The sequence below is a fragment of the Leptodactylus fuscus genome, chromosome 9 (assembly GCF_031893055.1).
Source record: "Leptodactylus fuscus isolate aLepFus1 chromosome 9, aLepFus1.hap2, whole genome shotgun sequence".
Lineage (NCBI taxonomy): Eukaryota > Metazoa > Chordata > Amphibia > Anura > Leptodactylidae > Leptodactylus > Leptodactylus fuscus.
The window spans coordinates 37876589-37901014 of record NC_134273.1 but is presented as its reverse complement, the minus strand read 5'-3'; the positions used below and the strand labels follow the sequence as shown (position 1 = coordinate 37901014).

Genomic DNA, 24426 nt, shown 5'->3' with positions numbered 1-24426 from the left:
CAACGAAGTAGTAATGCCCCCCCGAAACATGTTTCTCCTCTCACCCGGTCCCATAGTCAGCTAAAACCAGTTTGTCACCAGTACCTTGCCTAGTAAAAAATGTGCAATTCACTCAACTATGCTGCTTGCAGGACTCCCTTAGATGTGAAAATATAGATAAGGGCTCGTTCACATCTGCGCCCGTACTCCGTTCCGCAGGTTTCCGTTTCCTGCACAAAACAGGGGCAGGAGACGGAAATCTGCCGGCATGTTCAATCCCATTAATTTGAATGAGCTTGAACAGTAATGGAAAACTGTCTGATGCACAGTCCATTAGTAAGGTAGGGCTTAAGGTTAACTGGTAAAAAGGCACTAACCCCCCATTCTAACCTAGTACCCACTGCTACCAGGGGTACCAGTAAGACCCATCTGGAAGCTAATACCCAACCATATGAAGGGACATTAAGGTATTGGGGTTGACACAGGCTGTTCTTACTAGGCGGGGAAAAGGCAAAAATAAAGGGACTTCCCACCCTGGTAAAACGAACTGTTGGTTGTATCTGGATGGTTATGAAAAAAGATGGGGATCCCATCTAATATGTGACTAGATATTTTAAAAAATTAACTCCCTTTCCCATTCATTTTTCATAGCCACCCTGAAATAGTGGCTGAAAGCCCCTGTGAAAACCAACCATTTTACGCTGTTTTTGATGTAGCTGAGCATTTACTAAGATGGTACTAAAGTATTATAAAACACAAACAAAACAAATTAAATTTTTTTTCTAACAAGATACAAACTCATAAACAGCCACCACTTATCTCTTATTGTACTATCTCTACTTACAGGAGGAGGAGAACTATAGTCTCTGGTCCCACTATGACTATGATCGGGCCATCATTTCTAATACGATGCTGGGCTTTTCAGACTCGCCACCCTAGCTCTATTAATCCAAGTGACTCCTCCAATATCCAGAACCTGTCTACCTCACACCATCCTAACACAGTGGTAACTTGGGCTACATTCCTCCTCAGCCTTCAGTCACTCTCCTGGCCTTACTTTCACACTCCACCAGCACAGTCCTCATTGGCTTACTGGGCTCAGACCTCTGTCCATTCTTGCAGGATGTGGCATCTCCTCCTGAAGGTTGGCATCCAGGAATGTGGTTCCTGGTATAATCCAGTTACACTGGAATAGCTCTAACAAAATATTTCCAGCATCTTCTTTACATTCCAGTAAGTGCCCAGACTCTGCGGGTACATGACATAAACCATACGGTATAACATTAATTTTTACATTTCTACATTCGCTCCAATGTAACATATAACACAGATATACTATAATAGATGCATCTTTAGACAATTATCAAACTTCCACCATCAAGCCATCACGGACACATTACATGTACCATTAGCAGAACATTCCCAAGTCCGGATGTGGACAGAGATTTCCTAATCAACATAAGTAATAATTACCCTTCAGCTTAAACATATATATACTGTATAAGTTAATGGCAAGTTGAGAGAATTGTAGGATGCTCCTGCCTATGACCAGAGAGGGGGCCCTGTAATGAAGTTGCCATGTCCCATATCATGACATAAAATGTTCTGATCCACCACTGGTCACCACTTATCTTCATGGACTCAGAAGAGATTTGCTCCTGGGGTTGTATGAGATATGCCAGCAACACTCCTCTACAGATAATATTTGCTTTCCTTGAATCTGAGACACAACAACACATGGGTATAGTTTCAGCCCCCACCTACTAGGAAACCACTTATGTAATAAGCAGCAATAAACTTATTAGGGAGGGAAGTTTGTGCTGCCTCTGCTTCAAGAAAAGGGAAATTATAGGTAAGATAATTTTATCTTTTCTTATCATCCCCAATAGCACAACACAGGGAACTTGTAAGGGACTTGCTAGAGGAGCAATTTCCCAGTAGCTGCGGCTGAACCCTGTGGGGCGAGGGACATGACAAGACAGTGAGCCCTATGGGAACTCCCCCTGCCCCTGCCTATTGGCCTCACTGTGTTAGGTGACAGAGGCCAACTGGTCAACAAAGCCCTTCCTATATATACACGTGATGACACAGAATGCAGACAAGACAAATAACAAAGGGAGGTCAGCTAGCCAAGGGGTCGGTAACAGTCAAGTAATGCAGTACAAAATCGTAATCCAAGAGAACAGTTGGAGGTAAAGCCAGAGGTCAGGAATAAGAATACAGGAAACAACACAGAAAGAGAGAATAGCCAGCAAGCACAAGGCAATAGCAAGCACCAATGTGAATGTGAGCAAACAATAAATAGGAAGAAAGAACCCGCCCCAGACCTGATAAGAAGATAGGCTGTCAATCACATAGGTAAGGCTAACATTAACTATTAGCCTTAGAGGGTCAGAGGGAAACCAAGGTAAAGGAGATTGGTGTGATGGTAAATCAATTATCAAGGTAAGGGTAATAGGACAGTGTTCAGACAACACAAGAAGAACCCTAAGCAAGGAATCAAAATTGGTCACACCTCCTGCGCCACAGTGTGTGAACAGATGGCGCAGAAGTTCAAATGGGTGCGGGCGTAACAGGACTGCAAAGCAATACAAAACAGGGAGAGATTACTGGAGAATAGAGATAGGTGAACCTCTCAAGATTCATTTATTTTCAGGATTGGGTAATTCAGGACTAGAGATGGGTGAACCTCTCAAGATTCATTTTGTGTTAGGATTCGGTGGCTCGGGTCCCTGGTTTGCTTTGGTACGTGTAGAATACTCATAGGGCTTCACAGAACCTTATGGTAAATGCTCTTCAAGCTTCAAAGAAAGTTATGTCAAAGAAAACGTGACATGTATGTCTATGAAAAAACGAATGGTAAGCAGAGGATACAAACTCAGAGTTTAACCCTGCGCTGATATTTTATGCTTTTAATATTTTTAAAATGGTCCAAAAATGACCCAATTATTAGGGAAATGTGGTTGTCCATGTTTTGTTTTGTTTTAGACACACATGCTGCTTATATTGCAAAAAACAATGATTTTGTAGAAAAATTATTGTTTTGTTTTTTTTAATCAATACTGTGGCACCAACAGTATGCAATAGTGAAACTCTTCAGACCTGAGAGTATAATAGATAGACGCCCAGGGGAGGTGTAAAAAAACAAAAACAAAAAAAACATATTTACCTTCCTTTATTTCTTTGGGCCTTCTCGTAGTGTCTGGTTCTCTTATGTGACGTCATTGGCCTGGAGGTCATGGCTGAGGCTGCTTGGTGTGTACAGCTGATCCTGATCCGATGACATCACCGAAGAGTGCCAAATGCAGCAAGGAGGCCCAAAACAGGTAACAGTTAACAGAAGGTGAGTATTGCTAGGTTCACACTAGCGACCGAAATCCGTTCTGAGCTTTCCGTCTTCTGCATGCAGAAGACAGAAAGCTGTCAGACCAGTTCCGGCCGAGTGCGCCAGTGAGCGTTTTATGCTCTCTGCCGTGAAACCGTTTTTTTTAAAATGGACACAGAGTACTGCATGTCCGACTCTGTGTCCAATTTAAAAAAAAAAATGGTTTTGAGGCGGGGAGCATAAAACGCTCATCGGTGCTCACAGCCGGACATCTTTCAAACCCATTCAAATGAATGGGTATGAAAGAGTCCTGCAGGTTTCCGTCTCCTGCTCAGTTTTGTGCAGGAAACGGAAACCTGCAGAACGGAGACCGGGCGCAGATGTGAATGAGCCCTATGAATGTTTTTTTTTTTTTTTTCTTTCTTCTCCTTTGGGCCTCCATCTATTATAATTAGAGTTCTGCAGCAGCCACTTTAGTTTTGAGACGAATCTTTATTTGATTGGTTTTGTAAAAAAAAAATAAAATGAAAATAATAATTTGGAATATTTGGGTCGAACTCGACTCTGTACGAAATGATTCGCTCATCTCTAAGCCCTTGTTCACATCGGCATTTGGATTCCGTCTGGGAGAGTCCACATGGGGACCCCCCCGAATGGAATACCAAACGCAAGTGCAAGCGCTGGTGCAGTAAAAGAACTTGGACTGCATAGACTATAATGGGGTCCGTTTGCTTACCGCCAGATCTCTGAAGGGATCGTGCGGACAGGAAAGTAGTTCACGATCTACTTTCCTGTCTGCATGATTCGTGCAGACAGGAAAGTAAACACGGACCCCGTTATAGTCTGTGGGGTCCGTCTGCTTTTATAGCACAGTGCTTGCACTTGTGTTTGTATTCCATTCGGGGTGGGGGGGCCCCATGCTGTGTCCTAACAGACCAAGATCGATTCTGTACTGCATGTAAGGAGACTGTATTTCTTCTGTGATTGGGGCTAATATATCAAAGTTATGGATTACAATATTATCAAGTTATCAAAAATAATTTAGTGCCGAAATGCCCTATAAGGTCTGTTATGATGTTATGTGGGGGGCACAATGTGAAAAAAAATAAATAAATAAAGGTAACCCCCCCCCATAAATAAATAAGAAATCCACCACATATCCCAGCTTCAAGCCCCAATGCAAAAATAATAATTACAATAAAAATAATGCTATGTATATCACTGAAAAATTACATAAAATTATTTGAATAAGCTGAACAAAAAAATGTTACGAGTCTGTGCATAAAGCCCTCAACATGTGTCTAGTCACGAATCAAGTAAAATGACTCTGTCATGAAGAGGTTAAAAAATTGCAGCTCTCATAGAACAATGAAACCAAAAAGTTATGACTTCAAAAATGCAGAGGCAAAAATTCAGATGCAAGTCATACACCAAGGAGTTAGGAGAGCTTCCACGATAAGTGTGTAAAGAATTGCAGGAGGGGGTGTCAGATTTCTCAAAAATGTAATGTGCCTTTAGAAAAAAATGAGGAGTGATAGAAGGACTGACAAATACAGAGCTGTAGTTCGGCCTCCAGGAAGCAATCCAAGTGCACTCTGAACTTTCCACAAATGTTTTGAAAAAAAAGGGCTGTGTGCACTGGCAGAGTGTAGAGAGAGCCTGCAGCATGTCTCAGCAACTTCTCTCCCGAGCTCTGGTGTCCATAAACTGGCTCCGTCAGGCCTTGTCGACTAACAAACCAGGCCCAGCTCTGCGAGTCCTGGATGCTTCCTTCTACTACCCACCTATCAGAGATGGACGCAAGGAGTATGAAGAAAAACATATACCAGGAGCTTTATATTTTGACATCGATGAATGCAAAGACCTGACATCTCCATATGAAGTAATGCTTCCCAGTGAGTCCCACTTTGCCAAATATGTGGGCAATCTTGGCATAAACAATGATACCCATGTTGTGATTTATGATGCTGATCAAGTCGGTGTTTATTACTCTGCAAGAGCCTGGTACATGTTCAGGGTGTTTGGACACAGTAAAGTATCTGTTCTCAATGGAGGTTTCAGAAACTGGGTACAGCAGGGTCTACCTGTGACATCAGAGGTGGTGAAGCCAAAGCCAGAGTCTTTTCGAGCAGTCCTGAACCCTTGTCTGGTGAAGACCTTTGAGGACATTCAGAGGAACATGACTACAAAAGAATTTCAGCTGGTGGATTCACGTTCTGTAGGGCGATATGAAGGAACAGAGCCAGAACCAGGAGAAGGTGAGATTTTCCAGAATTTACCTATATCTCTCTACATGTATATTCACATAAAGACACAAACAAACTTGGCATGTATTGTAGTTGCCTCAATATCAAGTCCAGGCTTTCTGGATATTGTCTAGTCCACCTCTTCATTCACCTAGATAATGTGATTTCTTAAATTGTTTAGAACAATCTGCATTATTTAATAAGACCTGTCTGGCTCCTTTAATGTTGGGGGCTTGTCCGGGACTGCAGATAATAGTTATCTGTGTTTTTGGTGGTGGGCTAAACTCTTTTTACTAGTACTATAGCATACTGTATGTGTCTTAGTTTTGGAGCACAACAACGTTAGCGACTGCCCTAGCTGACAGCTGCTGTGAAACAAGTAGCTACTGAGCTAATCCAGGATTAACCCCTAACAGTACAAGAAGCAGGTATGATGATTTATGCATACATTGTCTCAAGTCACATTGGGATATAAATTTGCATTCATTTGGGATATTTTTCAGGCACATTCACAGAAAAAGTGTTGTACAGTGTAAGTAAATGGGGGTTTAGAAAATCTTGATACAGAAAAAGGACAAAATTACAGATATGTGGTGGGTGTTTATTCCTCGCACCTTGAATCTTTGTTCACATTATGAAAAGATGGAGTTTTTTTATGCAATATTCTTGCAAAATCTGCTGACTACAGATAACATTGGCTGGTGCACACTATAGGACGTCTTGGAGCAAAATATTATGGGCTTTGGGGGTCTGTATAATGTTTTTCTATATATTCTATGAAATTGGCACTAGTTTGAGTGTGTATAAGATAAGGAATTAAGCTGTTTGCATTTCGGTGGTGGTGCCAATATCATGAAGGGTGTGGATGTACCACACCCTATAATTCTGATAACTTGTATAAGAAACCAAAAACGTCTTTAAAATGTTTACTGTGGGAACCGTCATGTTAAAGGGATCCTATCATTAAAATTCATTTTTTTCTGCCTAACAGGTAGGAATAACCTTAAGGAAGGCTATTCTTCTCCTACCTTTAGATGTCTTCTCTGGGCTGCCGTTCGGTAGAAATCCCGGTTTTCTTTGGTATGCAAATGAGTTCTCTCGCAGCACTGGGGGCGTCCCCAATGCTGCGAGAGAACACTCCAGTGCCGCCTCCATCTTCTTCAGGAACGGGTCTTCTTCCGGCAGAGGCCTCAAACTTCTAGGACTCAGGCCTAGGGCAAAGCCAACTTCGCATGCCCGCCGGCCACAAGCAAATGGCCGCTTACACAGTATTGTAAGCGGCCATTTTTTTTGTGGCTGGCAGGCATGCGCAGTCGGCTGCTCGAGGCCTAGAAGTTTGAAGCCACCGTCAGAAGAAGACACATTCCTGAAGAAGATGGAGGCGTCACTGGAGAGGTCTCTCGCAGCATTGGGAGCGCCCCCAGTGCTGTTTGAGCACTGGGGCCCGCCCCCAGTGCTGCGAGAGAACTCATTTGCACACCGATGAAAACCAGATCATATACTGAACAGGAGTGTGAAGAAGACATCTAAAGGTAGGAGAAGAATACCCTTTCTTAAGGCTATTCCTACGTGTTAGGCAGAAAAAAATGAGTTTTAATGATAGGATCCCTTTAAACATGCTGTGCTAGCTGATACCCAAACACTCTATGGGAAAGTCAATTAGAATCATAAATATGAACAAAAATCGTAGTATTTGTATATTGTAGTCTATAGGGTGCGTGGGTAACTGCTTTTTAAGTGGATTGGATTTTTTATTTTTTGGGTCCCCAAGCAGACCCAAAGAACAAGAACCTGAACGTGGGTGTGACCTAGCATAAGCCAAACACTTGTGTCTAAATGGAAAGCAAAGTGAATCGAAGGAGACCAAAAATATATAACAATATTGGATGTCTATCTAAAAGGATGAATGAGTGCTTTTCATTTATCATATAAGAATCCAATCTCTACTTCACTTGAGTGAAGTCCAAGGTGGACTGTCTCCAAGAAGAGGTTATTGCATGCTTAGGTGCCAAGAAGAAGAATAAAAACATTTCATGTAACTTGGAGGGGATTCCTACAGTACATTTAATAATACCTCCCAAGGATCTTTACACAGAGACGTAACTTGAAGCTCCTAGAACCTAACACAAAGTCTGTAAAAAGACTCCTAGCTATCCTTTGCAATTTAAAATAGTGGCTTATTTTGTGGGCAGATTGATCTTTGAGAGCCCACTTAGGATCCAGGGCCCAGTAGTGACTGCTACCTCTACACTGCATGGAAATGCGGCTTTTTTTATTGCAGATTTTGCTGTGATTTATTTATTTATTTTAGCCAAAGCCAAGAATGGCTATAGATGGAAAGGGAAATATATAGGAAGTTCTTATACTTCTTCCTGTTCAATCCTTTCCTGGCTATGGCTCAAAAAACCACAGCAAAAACTTCAACAAATAGTGCTGCATTTCCACGTGGGGCCTTAGCCTAAAGGACATTTTCAAAATGAGACTGTTTTAGGCACTCCTACATATTGCCTCCCAGATGTGGGAGAACGGTTTATCAGGTAGGGTGTAGCCCAAATCTGCTTCCTACAGCAGCAACATAGGAAAGTTAGGTATGTTATAACAAATAAATAGGGTTGGAATATATATATGAAATCAGTCCTCTAGGTCTCTTCAGACCCCAGAGTATAAGCAGAGGTCCATGATGTTGGAGCATGTGACCACTAAGGCCCAACCATAGATCTCAATGGTTCTCCAGGATCGCTGATGTCACCCAGGAGGCCAAGAGGACCACAAGGAAGCCCTGAATAGGTGGGGTAAGGTGAACATCAGTGTTTATTTTACTGCACCTCCCGTGGGCCTCTGCTTCTTATATACTAGACCTTTTTTTTTTTTTTTTTTTTTTTTTTTTTTTTTACATGGATGTGTATGTAAATGAATGACCATCAGTTTCTAACAATTTGTGTCTGTTTGTAACACCTGATTTTTTTTTTTTTGATTTTTTTTTTTTAAACTGATGTTATAAATGTATGTAAAAAATTGACCTGAATAGTCTTAGCTGTCGCTATACTGGTCAGTGTTACCATCTGTGGTTCAACCATTCCAACAGAACTCAATCTCACACAAGTCACAGGGACTTGGTTTCTCTAACCATACACAGTAGTCATATATAGTCAGAGGTGGTCTCTACCAGTGTCTGTAGTTTGAGGGGAACACTTGGGTAGCATTAGCATGCACATTATTAGTTTATAAAAGTATAGGATTTTATATAGGTGTATATCAGGTGTGAATCCTGCCATCACCAGGGCTGCTTTAAAGAGGACCTTTCATCAGATCGGGCACATGCAGTTTTATATACTGCTGGAAAGCTGACCATGCACTGAATTCAGCGCACTATCGGCTTTCCCGATCTGTGCCCGGTGTAAAGCGCTATCGGTCCTGGTACCATAGCGCTTTAGTGTCAGAAGGGCGTTTCTGACACTTAGCCAGGGACGCTCACACAGCTCGTCCATAGATGAGTATTATCAGGTGCGGGAGGGGGCGTTCCTTCCCGCTCCACAGTACAGTGCAATAGGCGCTGCTGGGCAGAAGGGCGTCCCTGGCTAAGTGTCAGAAATGCCCTTCTGACACTAAAGCGCTATGGTACCAGGACCGATAGCGCTTTACACCGGGCACAGATCGGGAAAGCCGATAGTGCGCTGAATTCAGTGCACTGTCAACTTTCCAGCAGTATATAAAACTGCATGTGCCCGATCTGATGAAAGGTCCTCTTCAAAAGGGATTCTATCATTAAAGGCTATTCTGCCGCCTCCATCTTCTTCAGGAACTGGGTCTTCATACGTTTTTTTCCAGGGGTTGTCATCAAACTTCTAGGCCTCTGGCCTATGCAAAGCTGACTGTGCAAGCCCGATGACCACAAAAAAATGACCGCTTACACAGTATATTCCGGCGAAAAACCGGGGGGGGGGGGGGGGAGGGGGGCAGCAGCGGCAACAAAAAGTTTGAAGAGGTCCCCCCTACCATTCTAGGTGCCCCACTCCTGCATCACACTCGGCGCTGTAGAGTTGTATGTTTATTCTTACAAATATATAGGACTTGTCCACGTCAGGATCCTTCCAGGACTTAATCCAGCACTGTGGCTCACAATGAAGCCTGCAGTGTAAAAGAATATTACATGTACATTACTCACATAGCACAAGGGTGAATGTACATTCTGGATTTTACGCAAATATAATATGCACAGCAGTTGGCAGATCAATCATTGTAGTAAGGTCCATACATACATGACATAATATAGCATCAGTCAAAAAGGATAATAAAGATAGGGCACTGACAGTTTGCACTTGGTTTCCATCCTTTTAGGCATTGTTGACAATCTTCTCCTTCATGGGCTTCATGTACATGTACAATGTACAATTCAGTAAAAATGGAACAGATGGCATATGAATTAGTATCCGAGTGTCATTTGTGGTTTTTGCTGACCAATACATTTGAATGCATGGACTGAACTGCAAAAAACAGACAAACGGACCTGCTTCATATTTTGCGGCTTTTCTAATGGCCCAGACACACATCCGTAAAAACTACAGTGTTTATAGTACTGTAGAAATAAGGGGACATGTTAGGCAGAGTCAGGCAAGCTAAGGTCACCCTTATGAGGTTTTGAACCAATTTACCGCTGACAGACTCCCTTTAATAAAATGCCCTTGTGATTTCACACTAGCCTACTTGATTGTCATCTCTTATGCTGTGTTCACACATCAGTATGCCATCCGTCCATTTGAATTCAGTTTGACACTTCAAAACGGACTGATACACATACTGATTGTATACTGAGACTTTTTATGCTGATAGCAAACATTCTCCGTCCCTGACGCTAGGTTCACACCTGCGTTCAGGGTCTCCTTTCTGTGGTTTCCGTCTTATCTGTCCTCTAGGGGAGGAGAACGTTTGCTATCAGCATAAAAAGGTGTCAGTATGCAATCAGTATGTGCATCAGTCCGTTTTGAAGTATCAAACTGAATTCAAACGGACGGATGGCATACTGATGTGTGAACACACCCTTAGATGGAGGTCTTGGGGCTCAGTTTAAAAGATTGAAATCCATTAGAACATCACTACCTACTACACTCTCATCCATTATATTGCCATCCATTTTGGTCCATTAACGTAAAAGTGACATCACTAAGGCAGTAATACAAGCCTCTATGATGTCACCCCTAACTTTGTATGGAGCCTTAAAGGGATTGTCCCATTATGAACACTTATCCCCCATTCACAAGATGGGGATAAGTGTCCAATCGCTGAGAGCCCGATTGCCAGGTTCCCCAGTGATCAGAAAGATGGAGGACCAAAAGACCCCCTGATGTCTCCTTGTGAATGAAGCACCAGGAAACGTAAACAGGAAATAGACCATTCCCATGCCCTGCCTCTTCCTTCTTGACCTTTGCCCTGTCCGACAGCAGGCAGTTGAAGCCCTAAAGCTCCTCCCAAGGGGCATGGACCTTCTGCCTGCTGTGACACTGAAAAACAAAGAACAAAACAAAGACAAAAACCAAAAGACAGACCTATCCCAAAACAAACAAACTGTGAGGGCAAGGATGGGTGGGAGTTCCTCTCACCATGCTTCAGTACTGACAGAGGTGGAGCCCCACACACATGTCCCCAGTTTTTTTCAAATAGCTCCACCTCCATACATGTGACGGAACACGTCATCACTTTGAATGTACACTTCCTTTTAACCCATAAGATGCCGGCCCAACAGTCCCTGTCCCTTTCCCTATACGGTTTAGGGACCTCCTAAGAGCCCACAGCCAGATAACAGTGAATGGTGGAGCATCACACAAGGAGACCTTAGGAGAACTTTTGGTCCTCCTGATCACTGCTGGTTTGGACCCCCAGTGATCAAACACTTATCCCCTATCCTGTGGATAAATGTCCAAAACATGTCCGCAGTTTCCCTATAGGTATAATGGAAGAGGAAAGTCTACTTTCTGTGAAAAGCACTGCAGGAAAAAGCATGATACGTTGCCACCGTGGCTTTTCCCGCAGCGTCTTTTTTTTTTTTTTTTTGCTGTGGCCTTCTATGTAGGGCTTTAGCCTAAAAGAGGACCCTTCACGACCTTCACCAACTGTAGTTCTTAGCATCTGTTCATATGTGCCACTTTGATTCCAGCAATGTTGGGTCCCAACATTCCTGAGCATGCGGTGCAGATAGTTTTGGTGACTGATGAGCTATTGAGTCTGTGTCCTGTAAGGCAGGAGTAGGAAAGAAGGCATGATTCAGATCTCCAAGAGGTGTGACATGAGACACCTGGTAGTACAGAGCTTAAATCGCATATCGGGCACCAAATCTAAAAGCAATTATTGTTTGGGAATGGTTGGTTTTAGAGAAAAACAGTGGATCAGCACCCATTAAATGATTTAGGGTATGTTCACATGGCGGAAACCTTTTCCGCTGTGTGAACTCTCCTTGCGGCTAGCCATGATGGGATGCCGATGCGGTGCACCGGCATCCCGATCCTGATAAAGCCCAAATAAATGGGCCTAATTGGGAGTGAGTCTCGCGCCATGGACGCTGCCCACGGCTGTCTCAGCTGCAGAATCTGTGGGTAGATAAGGCATGTCGCTTCTTTTTCCCACTAGCTGAAAAAAATCACTAGTGGGAAAAAGTGAGTGGCTCCCATTGAAATGAATGGGAGCCTTTTTTGCAAAAATTTGTGTAAAAATCTGCCTGCAAAGAAACTCTGTGTGAACTAGCCCTTAAAGAGGACCTTTCACCACTTTTGGGCACATGCAGTGTTATATACTGCCAGAAAGCCGACAGTGCGCTGAGTTCAGCGCACTGTCGACTTTCCCGATCTGTGCCCGGTGTAAAGAGCTTACGGTGCCGGTACCGTAGTGCTCTATGGTCAGAAGGGCGTTTCTGACCATTAGCCAGAGACGTCCTTCTGCCTCGCGGCGCCTATCGCACTGTGCTGTGGAGCAGGGAGGAACGCCCCCTCCCTCTGCTCACACAGCTCGTCCATAGACGAGCATTATCAGGAGCGGGAGGGGGCGTTTCTCCCCGCTCCACAGCACAGCGCGATTGGCGCCGCGAGGCAGAAGGACGTCTCTGGCTAATGGTCAGAAACGCCCTTCTGACCATAGAGCACTACGGTACCGGCACCGTAAGCTCTTTACACCGGGCACAGATCGAGAAAGCCGACAGTGCACTGTCGGCTTTCTGGCAGTATATAGAACTGCATGTGCCCAAAAGTGGTGAAAGGTCCTCTTTTATTGAGAAGCGCCACAGCTTCGGCATGTAACAGCCCACTCTCTGGGGCCAGCATCCCAGTGCCATTGATCTTTATATGTAAATAGAGGTCTTCTCTCCTTCCTCCATTGTAGTGTCTTCTGTATTCATGGCAGAATATTCACCTGCTCTGTAATCCAAGGCGCCAGCTCAGTAACTTCTGTCCTGCACTTGCACTCCTTCAAAGGTCAAAAAACCTAAGTATGGATTCCTGATTTTTTTAAGTATGTTAAAGGGATGTTAAAGGGTCCCAAATTGCCTGTTATAATGCAATCCATTGTTGCATTAAAAAAAAAAAAAAAAAATCTCTTACTTAAAGATGAGTCCAATGAGTCTCATCGGACTCCTCTCTGGTGCTCCCAGAGCCCCCCCGTTCATAAGGACCTGTGTGTGGTTTAGTGACCACAATCATCTTGACATATTTCCTTCAAGAATTGCAGTTCTCCACTTTGTTCTCATTATTTCTATTTATTCCTTATAGTGATCTTCCCCGGTCATATTCCTGGATCCCTAAACCTTCCATTTACAAGCTTCTTGACAGAAGAAGGGTTTGAGAAGTCCCCAGATGAAATGAAGCAACTTTTTCAGGCAACAGGAGTTGATCTGACAAAGCCTCTGACAATCACATGTCGGCGTGGTGTGACGGCATGCCAGCTGGCATTGGCTTCATTCATTTTGGGCAAAGAAGATACTGCTGTCTATGATGGCTCATGGTTTGAATGGTTCCACCGCTCTAAACCAGAAGACCGGGTCTCTCTGTGGAAAGCTGAGAAGTGATGAGTAGGATGATGATGATGATTACTGTGAATGTCACATGACCATAGTTACATATCAGCTTAAGAGGAACAAGACTTAAAGAGTGTTTCGACCCAAAATTTCAGTAAATCGAACATTAAAGCAGTAATTAAAATTTGATGACTGTTTCTTATATTTTCAGAGATATTATTTTTGTATTTGTTTATGTCAGACATTTTGGTGAGTACAGGAAGTTCAGTGATGTTGGTTGTCACAATTGTATAGGAAACGCCAATGTCTTCATTGTGATATATATATATATATATATGTACATTTAAAGGGGTTTTCCTGGACTTTACTTAGGTTAGATCATCAAAGATTGGTGAGGGTCCACCTCCTGGCAACCCCACTGGTCACCTTATTGCAGAAACCAGGCACATCTATCACTTACACAATGTCCCTGCCAGAAGTACAGCGCCATACACTGTGCAGTGGTTATGTTTGGTTACTGCAACTCACTTTCCACCACTTGGATAGAACTGAGCTGGAGTAACTAGGAACAACGTGTACATAGTTTACAGCGCTATCCTTCTACCTGGTATACTATGGTACTGAGCCATGCCTGGTCCCAGTTCACAGAGGGTGCTGCTATCTGCTGATCAGTGGGGATGCTGGGATTTCAACCTCACTGATCTGATTTCTATCCCAAGTCCTAGAAAACTCCTTTAACAAACTTTATCTGACACTTGCAAATGTGAATTTACTACAATATCGTTTTTGGTTTTATTTACATGGGTGTAAATCATTCAATTAGTCCATATTGGTTTATAGGTCTATTGTATTGGTCTATAGGTGATGTTAGACATGTAGCTGGTGCTAATTTCTCAGGTTCTAAACATATATGGGATGTTCTATTACTTACAAGTATGTGTCCTCCAATAATAAGAAGTTGTAAGAATAAATACATACTCTACATTGAAGAATAGGAGTCTTTATGTTTTAATGTGCCATTCTCCACATATACGACCCCAAAGTTTGGTACAGGTGTGCAAAAATGCTGTAAAATATGAATACTTCCAAAAATAGAAGTGTTAAGTCGGGTTCACACCTGCGCCCGATCTCCGTTTTTAGGTTTCCATCTTCTGCCGACAGAAGCCGGAAACCTGCCAGGTGTCCAGCCGTGAACGCCGGTGAGCGTTTTGTGCTCTCCGCCGCGAAACCATTTTTTTAAAACCGGACACAAATCCTGCAAGGCCGACTTTGTGTCCGGTTAAAAATAAATGGTTTTGCTGCGGAGAGCACAAAACACTCACGGCCAGACACTTTCCAAACCCATTCAAATGAATGGGTTTGAAAACTCACTGCAGGTTTCCATCTCCTGTCCAGTTTCGGGCAGGAAACGGAAACCTGCAAAACGGAGACCGGGGCGCAGATGTGAACCCGCCCTTAATGGTTTTCTTTTTGAGAAAAAATAAAGTGAATGAAGAAAAGAGGTTCTATGGAGTCCTAACACTATTCTATGTTTTAAGCCAATTTAAAGGGATTCTATCATTATACTCCTATATTTTAGGAATTGCCTTAAGAAAGGCTATTCTTCTCCTACCTTTAGAAGTCCATTTACAACCATGTCCGTTTTTTCAAGTGGACAAAAAAAATCCTACATGCAGGACTTTTCTGTCCATTTGAAAAAACAGATAGCAAGTGTCCGTTATTTTTTTTAACATTGAGGTCTATGGGCAGCGGCCATATAACGGACAGTAACTTATAGCCATCAGTTACTCTTCGTTATGATAGGTGTCCTTTTTTTGGGTTTTTTTTTTTTTTTTAATGGACACCTTCTGAGTGGACACCAATTGTAGTGTGAACCCCACCTTACAAAGAATATTTCTACTTCCAGCAGACCTGACCTGTTTGTGTACTACATTGGCAGCTATTCAGTTGTATAAATGGTATGTGACAGTAGGTTTCTCATTCATTGGCTGCTGCCCCATACTTGTAAATTTCCATTTGTCAGGTAAGTAACGAAGGGAAACCCAGAAAGAAGTATGACTACATTATCAGGTTATTTGTAGTCTGTAACCATAGAAATGTATAGACCTACATAGGAGTTGTACACATAAAATGGTAGAACTGTTTTATTTAAAGTCCATTTGTTATTTTCATTTTCCTAATAGAGTATATGGAGTGCTACACATTGCTCTATACTGCAGAAATGCTCCGCCATGTTTCTAAGGCCCCTTAGAACATTACTAAGGTTTTTGAAACTTTCTACTGGAATATCTCTCTGGTTGTATTTAAGGCATGGATAGGAATCTTATCTGTAATGTTTCTTTCTGATAGATAGTACTACATCCTATATGTAACAGCTATTAGTTGTCCTGCCATATACCAGCTACTGGTCATAAGTACAATTTACCGTATTTTTCGGACTATAAGACGCACTTTTTTTTCCCCCAAATTTTGGGGGAAAAGAAGGGTGCGTCTTATAGGCTGAATGTGGCGCCTGGCATCCGCTGTAATAGAGAGGCGGAAGCCGGCAAGTGACAGACGCCATTACAGGTGCCGGGGCCTGAGACATCGCTGCGCTCCTCTGCCCTGCATGAAGCCAGCAGCGGCAGGGGCGATGCTATTCCGCTCCTCCGCCCCCCCGCCGCTGGCTTCATGCAGGGCAGAGGAGCGCAGCGATGTCTCAGGCCCCGGCGTCTATCACTTGCCGGCATTCGCCTCTCTAGTACAGCGGATGCCGGGTCTGCAGTCTGTATCAGCGGCCTCTTCTCCCCTGGGGCCGGTCCCCACCGGCCCCGTACCTGTAAAGTTGCAGGCCGGCTCCTGCGCGGCGATATCGCAGGAGCCGACCTGTTCGGGTGACAGCCGGGAGCCTAATGAGGCTCCCAGGCCTGTCACTGCTATATATTAGTATTTAGTATTGCGGCTGGTCTCTATGACCAGCCGTAATACTAATAGACAGAATGTCCCATAGACGGCAATACAGTTGTATTGCCGTCTATGGGACTTGCAATCAAGTGACCGCAGGTTCAAGCCCCGGCGGGGGAATAAAATAGTAAAAAAAAAATAAAAAAAAAGCTTTAAAAATATATAATAAAAATATGAAATAAATAAAAGTTCTAAATCACCTCCTGTCCCTAGAATATATATAAAAGTAGAAAATCATATATCATAAACCACCGGTTTTTTTTTTTCAATAAAAGGTGATCTAAGCAATAGATATTCCCCAAAATGGTATAACTAAAAAGTACTTCTGGCCCCGCAAAAAAAAACACTCTATGCGTCCCCGTACAGCTGCAGGGTCACCTGTCAATGTGGCCTTGCAGCTGTTGCAAAACTACAACTCCCATATATTAACCCCTTCCCGCCGATGGCATTTTTTGATTTTCGTTTTTCGTTTTTGACTCCCCTCCTTCTAAACCCCATAACTTTTTTATTTCTCCGCTCCCAGAGTCATATGAGGTCTTAATTTTTGCGGGACAATTTTTTCTTCATGATGCCACCATTAATTATTCTATATAATGTACTGGAAAGCAGGAAAAAAATTCAGAATGGGGTGGATTTGAAGAAAAAATGCATTTCTGCGACTTTCTTACGGGCTTTGGTTTTACGGCGTTCACTGTGCAGCCAAAATTACATGTCCCCTATATTCTGTGTTTCGGTACGGTTCCAGGGATACCAAATTTATATGGTTTTATTTACATTTTGACCCCTAAAAAAAATTCCAAAACGGTGTTAAAAAATTTTTTTTCTAAAAGTCGCCATATTCCGACGGCCGTAACTTTTTTATACATAGGTGTACGGGGATGCATAGGGTGTTTTTTTTGCGGGGCCGGGTGTACTTTTTAGTTCTACCATTTTCGGGAAATGTTATTGCTTTGATCACTTTTTATTCAAATTTTTATCAGAATTAAAACAGTGAAAAAACGGCGGTTTGGCACTTTTGACTATTTTTCCTGCTACGGCGTTTACCGAACAGGAAAAATATTTGTATAGATTTGTAGAGCGGGCGATTTTGGACGCGGGGATACCTAACATGTATATGTTTCACAGTTTTTAACTACTTTTATATCTGTTCTAGGGAAAGGGGGGTGATTTGAACTTTTAATACTTTTTATATTTTTTTATATTTTTTTTTACTTTTTTTTTTTTATTTTTTTTTTTGCATTTATTAGACCCCCTAGGGGTGTTGAACCCCAGGGGGTCTGTTCACTAATGCAATGCATTACAATGCTAATGCATTGCAATGCATTGCAAAAAAGCATCATCTCTTTTGCAGGCTGTATACACCAGCCTGCAAAAGAGAGAATTTGCAGACCGGCTGGGAGCCTTTAACAAGGCTCCCGGCTGTCATGGCAACGGGGGGTCGGCCCTGGATCATGCTCCAGGAGCCGGCGATCCCTGCCAAAATGGCGCCTCCGGCGCCTTTGACAGCAGCGCCGGAGGGGTTAATGCCTCCGATCGGTCCGGGGACCGATCGGAGGCATTAGAGCCGGTTGTCTACTGCTTAAAGCAGTAGACACCCGGCGGCTATGACGGCCGCCCGGCTCCCGGGCGGTCGCCATAGTTACAGACCCGACACACGCCGTACTATTACGGCGCATATCGGGAAGGGGTTAAATATTTTACTACTTTTTGCTTCAAAAATTTTTTTCCCTATTTTCCTCCTCTAAAACCTCTTTTTTTTCCTCTTATAGTCCAGTGCGTCTTATAGTCCGAAAAATACGGTAATATATTTCAGAAAGGGCTACTTCACATGTTTGTCTCAAAATAACACCGTACCAATCTGAAATAATTGTATACAGTGATCAATTTTAACACCCAATAGAGATTCACTATCATGTGAAATACTTGCTAGTTAATGGATAACTTTACTTTTACAATTTTAGTCAGACTTATCTGAATAAAAATGGGTGACAGAGGAGGAGCAAAAGGTGAGAAAACTATTCAGCAAACCGCTTCTATCAAAGAACAAATGGCTAACAATCTCTATAGGGATACCGGCCAACAAAATTTACTAAGTTACCCTAGGTTCACACCAGCGCCCAATCTCCGTTTTCAGGAAGACGGAAACCTGTCAGACCGTATCCGGCCGTGAGCGCCAGTGAGCGTTTTGGTTTTTTAACCGGACACAAAGTCCTGCATGTTCGACTTTGTGTCCAGTTAACAAAAAACGGTTTCGCCAGGGAGAGCACAAAACACTCTCGGGTGTTCACGACCGGACACTTTTCAAATCCATTCAAATGAATGGGTTTGAAAAATGACTGCAGGTTTCCGTCTCCTCCCCAGTTTCAGGCAGAAAACGCAACCTGCAAAACGGAGACCTGGGGCACAGATGTGAATGAGTCCTAAGGTGTCGGTGTAATGTCACAAGCAGGTTCCCATACATCTCTCACGGCAGATGTCAGTGGAGATAAGATTTGGTCAGCTGGATTTCAATCCTTATGTTTTGGGGAAAATATAACATCACCATAAGAGTCTTACAGTACACATGCATTGTTTGGCCAAGCATACATATGTGTGGGGATGTTAGGCAAGATAGGTGTCAGCCAAACAAGTATTTGACAAAGTGTACATGCTGCTTTATATCTAGTCTAACATCTTTAGAATCCATACTAACATGGGAACCATGATGAATAAATCCCAGTATTCCCCTACTGTTGAATTTCTCTAGTAATGCTCAGTTTCGCTTAGTCTTACGTGGTATTGTGTCTAGATTTACCGGTTCCAGAAGTGAGCTGGAGGCCTCTGTTTTCCAGACCCCCTTGCCCCCCTACCCCCCCTCTTATTTCTTTTCTATTACAGCCTAATGCCAGGTTCACTCATTACAAAGTGAAGACTCCGCTCCACTTTCAGCCTTGCGCTTTCTGTTGTGGCTTTTATTTGCTGTTTTGCTTCAGAATACAATTGGACTAATCAACATGGAGTTTCATCTGTGGCAGAACCATCCAGGAAATCCACAGCAAGATCGAGCAGGATGCTCCTTTCTCCAGTGAAGTGCCCGATGCTGCCATTCATTGAAACAAATTTGGAGCTGATTTTGAGATGGAATCTAAGTGACATCACGTGAACTTATCCTAAGGCTTGCCAGCACCTCTTGTAAGTAAGACTGTAAGGGGTCACACAAGTTGGCAATGCTCGGTAGAGAACAGCGCACCATTAAAACACCAATGAACATATAAATAACCAAAACTAGAACATAATGATCATTACATCCATGTATAAGCATTCAGCAAATACGCAAGGTGTCGACAGTTATGCTGCCTGTACCTTCACAAGGTTTTATACTCACACCCTACATTTAGTCTATATGTAAAATAGGTTTATTATTACCTAAACTCCCTATGTATGTGCAGCATCCCAGAGCGAGCTGCTAAACGTTTTTGTGTTTGTCATTGGTACCTGCAGGTTGTCTTGTTTGTCTTGTCATTTATACAGTATGTTTATGGTAAATGCAATATGTGTGTCATTTCTCTGTGTAAATGCACTTTTCTACAATTTGATAAATGCTGTACCACCTCATGACCATTCACAGGCCACTGGGCAGGGTTGAAGAAAGGATTTATATTCTCTGGTAGCTGCTGCAAAATTAGTCCAAGTTCAGGTGCAAGTTCAGGTGCAGAGGGCAGTGTTCAGAGTCCAGTATAGCCATCTGGCCTACTCCCAGCTGTTCAGAACAGTAGGAGAACTCCGTCAAGTATCGGCCTAGTAACTGAGAGAGAAGCCATCTTATACCAGGTATATCCTGTGGCAACCCCGAAATTAGTGAGAGAACTTGGGGTGTCACTGAGTGACATCTGTGTCTGTGCCATTTGGAGCTACAGAGGTACCTGACAGGAGTATTGAATATGGGCCTACCTCCCAGGTACCCGGGTTTCCCTAACAGGACTCCTAGCCCCGCTACAGCCCCTATCTGATGATTTAGGGAGTGGTACGAGAGGAGGAGAGGAGAAAAGTACGTTTAGTACTGCAGAGTCCAAATTACTCTTGTCGAGACTCTTAAGTCTAAGACGCTGCATATTGAACTGTATGCTGTAACCCATGCTGCAAAGCTGCTGGAGGATCTGTTGACGCTGTGAAATAAAGAGTTATTTGGTTCACCCTGCAACCCTAGACTCCTGAATCGTTGCCTGCATCACCATCAGGGCCGCTCCTGTACAACCCCACAGCGGCTCAGTACTGAGAGGTCCCTTCTCCAACAAGGAGCATCCCGGGGGAAACATAGAGTCTATCACATCCAACAGGTAGAACTGCAGGGCCCCCTTGTCTGTGCACAGCCCTGTGGAGGGATCGGAGTGTGTGAGCAGTGTTTCAGGGCCTAGCAGGTGGCATAGCCTGTGTCATCTTTACATGCACTCTCTGATCTCCTCCACTGGGTTGCCGTATATCCATGGAAGCATATATATACATGTTACAGCAATGCTTATAGTATTTAGTATAATGCCTATACCATACCTCCCAATTTTTTAAGAATTGAAAGAGGGTCAAAGTTGCGGCACATTTAGCCCCGCCCACTTTTATGTTGACTCTGCCCATTCCCATTCACTTTTCATGTGCCCACACACAGTATAATCCTTCTACAGTCACCTGTAAATTATATGCCCCCCCTCCATCTCTCTCCCAGTTTCATGCCCCCCTCCATCTCTGCCCCACATTTATGGCCCCCCATCTCTGCCCCACATTTATGGCCCCCCATCTCTGCCCCACATTTATGTCCCCCCATCTCTGCCCCCAGATTCATGTCCCTCCATCTCTGCCCCCAGATTCTTGTCCCCCCATCTCTGCCCCCAGATTCATGTCCCTCCATCTCTGCCCCCAGAATCATGTCCCCCCATCTCTGCCCACAGATTCATGTTGTCCCCCCCCCTTCGTCTGCCCATAGTTTCATGGACCTCCTTCATTATGTGCCACCTTAATGTTTAACACAAAAGAAACACTTATACTCACCTTTTCCTCACTCCCCCCGCTGCTCTCTACGCAGTTTGCCTCACAAGTACTGTGAATGTAGAGATGGTGGCACATCTGTTGCCATTTATAACTAAGGTAAGATGTGCATGGGGGAGCCTACTTTTTATGTACAGGTCTCAGAGGTGGGATCTGCATCTGTCATACATTTATGGCATACTCTGTGGATATGCTAAGGAGGTATTGTGTAGGTCCCACCTTTGGCCTGTCAAGGCTTGGTCTCCACAACACCTTCAGAGATGCCCTGTGGTAACTGGCACCTAAGTAGTATCTAAGATAACAGTAGTAGTCCTATTACTTGTAGTATGGGCCTACATTGTACTTCCTCCATGTTTTTCAAGCTCAACAACACATTGATTTGTTATCTAGGTAGCTCTTGAAATTTTTGTGTCATGTTCCTCAAACCATTAATAAACACTGTGTGGTGGGGAGCATTATCCTGCTAAGAGGTCCCTGTAATTCGGGAATACTATTGCCATGAAGGAGTGTACTTGGTAGGTGGTAAAGGAATAACCACATAAATGCAAGAACATAAGGTTTCCAAGCAGGACATTACCAGAGAATCACAGCGCCTCTTTGGTTCACTTTTACCTCTGTGCTTCCTGGTGCCATATCTACAGGTAAGCGTCACACATGCCCAAAGTCATTTACATGATATAAATAAAAAAAAACAACTAACTAGGCCATTTTCTCCCATTGCACCATGCTCCAGTTCTTATGCCCATGTGATCATTGTAGAAACATGTTGGAAGTGGACACCAGTCAGCATAGACACCCCGAGTGGTCCGTCCAATTCTCAGCAAGCTATGGTACACTATTTGATCTGATACTTAACTATCATAGGCAATATTACATTTTCAGGCTTTTCTGTTACAGTAGCTCCTGTGGGATCAGACCAGGTGGCTAGCCTTCAGTCCATGTGCATCAGTGAACCTTAGTTTTCCATGACCCTGTCACCGTTTCACTGGTCGTTTTTCCTTGGATTACTTTCGGCAGGCACTAAACACTGGATACTAGGAACACTCCAGGAGATCAGCCATTTTGAAGAATCTCTGACCAAGTCTTTGCCATTGCTAGAGTTACTCAGATCCTTATGCTTGTCCATTTTTTTTTCCAACTTTTAACACCACATCAACTTAAATAACTTTCTATTTCACAAAAGAAAAAATATCCTGATGAAGGGACCTTTATAGTAGTCCCGAAAGCTCGAAATATGTCATCAAAAAACTTTTTGAGTTAGCCATTAAAAAAGGTATCAACTACTGAGGACTTCTCTCAGAAAATTTCTTTCATTTCTATTTCACATCTGTTTACTTGCAAAGATGTCATTGTAATGAGATATGTTCAGTGTTAGGACTAATTGAGATGGCTGTACAGCTGTACTGTGGAGACATACAACATCAGGGCCACTTAGGGGCATTACACTGAGTAGGGGCACAAAGAGACTTTGATAAGAATGGGTGAAGCCTAAGTGGATGGGGCTGGAGATGGGTACGGGGTAGATGATGGTTAGTATTTGTGATGTTCCATTTCTGGAAATGGGGAAACTGAACATCATTGGAGAATTTGAAAATCATCCGGAGGGAGCGCTGCTGCGCATGCGTGAGATTTTAAACGAAAGCACCGGGAAGAATCACAGGGAGGAGGAGGGCTTGGAGGTACAAGCAAGAGAGGTGAGCGTGCGCGTGCATAAGGTATGACGCTGAGGGGTGCATGGAACGCCCAGGGTGCACCACGGTGGGATTAATTAGCATATCCGTTTTAACAGTAATTATAAAAAGAGGGGGGGGGGGGCGATCTTCTGTAAAACGATTAGCAGCACCTGAATAGCCATTTTAAAGGCTATTCAGGCATATGTTTAGCTCAAATTACGAAAATGTAATGATAGAGCCCCTTTAAGGCTATAAACTGCATATTGAATTTTTAAGGTTCGCCGTGTACTAGCCACTATTATACTCTGGGCTCTGTTTATACCTCAAAGTATAATAAGCGGAAGCCCATAACAAACAATGTCCTCCTTGGGACTCTACCAACCTCCTGAATGACGTCACATGATGCTCAGACGCAAGAAAGCGTCATTCTGGATCTGTGACCCATGTAACCACTAAGGTCCAATTACAGTCCTCGGTGGTCCCTGACTTCATTCAAAAGGCCAGAAGAGGCCCTAAAAAAATTATTATTATATGTATTATATTGGCAGTTCTGCTTTGGACGTGTTCAATGATACTGTTGGGAGAACCCTGCAAATCTTTGCCCAACACATACTCACCTCCAATAGACTCCCGTGACTCACCACAGTTACTTGCCACTGGGCCCCTTTGCAGTTTCGAGCCCTGGACAACTACACATCTCACCCTTATTGTAATCCACCCTCGGGGTACAAACTGGTGGCCATGGGCCCAGAGTGGTTTAATGACTGATTCTCTCCTGCTGCTCTTGTCCAAGCACTGTCCAGATTTGTGCCAGTCTTTGCTTCCTGAATCTATTGTACCCAAGGAAATCCCTAGAAATGCCAAGAAGTACAGACCAGCATTGTCTGGGCATTATCAAGGGAAGAGAATAAGTGAGGTATTGCTTATTTTATGAACCCACTCTTAGTCCATTGGAAAGCACCTTTAAGTTCTGTTGTCAGATACTGGCGCCACTTTGCACTGGCATATGGTTTCTACATGTCCAATACGGGCGCTAAACACTCCAAACCGAATCTTTGCACCTAGTGAAGGAAAGCCTTGTCTGGATGGAGGAATTACTGTTGTCTGCCTGGAGTTTGCAGCAATAGATGTGGATAGAAACTCCTGCAATACCTGACTGCAGTGCTCAACTATTAGATTCTGATGTATTTGCAAACCTGCGGGGAAGAAAGTATAGCTTAGATCTTTTTTTTTTCTGTAAATTTCTGA

General features: G+C 43.4%; 2 protein-coding genes across 2 annotated transcripts in view; both read left to right on the top strand.

The window, feature by feature from the left end:
- Nucleotides 1-1861: 1861 nt before the first annotated feature.
- PVALB (parvalbumin) overlaps nt 1862-24426 on the top strand; it is a 166236-nt gene continuing 143671 nt past the window's right edge. Inside the window, exon 1 of the mRNA XM_075286909.1 lies at nt 1862-1865. The gene's annotated coding sequence lies outside the window, so the exon portion shown is untranslated. The remainder of the gene's footprint in view (nt 1866-24426) is intronic.
- LOC142217827 (thiosulfate sulfurtransferase-like) lies at nt 4940-14538 on the top strand. Its single transcript, XM_075286146.1, has 2 exons — nt 4940-5562; nt 13302-14538. Exons 1-2 carry the CDS (start codon nt 4971-4973, stop codon nt 13595-13597), a joined length of 888 nt encoding a protein of 295 aa, XP_075142247.1. The 5' UTR covers nt 4940-4970; the 3' UTR covers nt 13598-14538.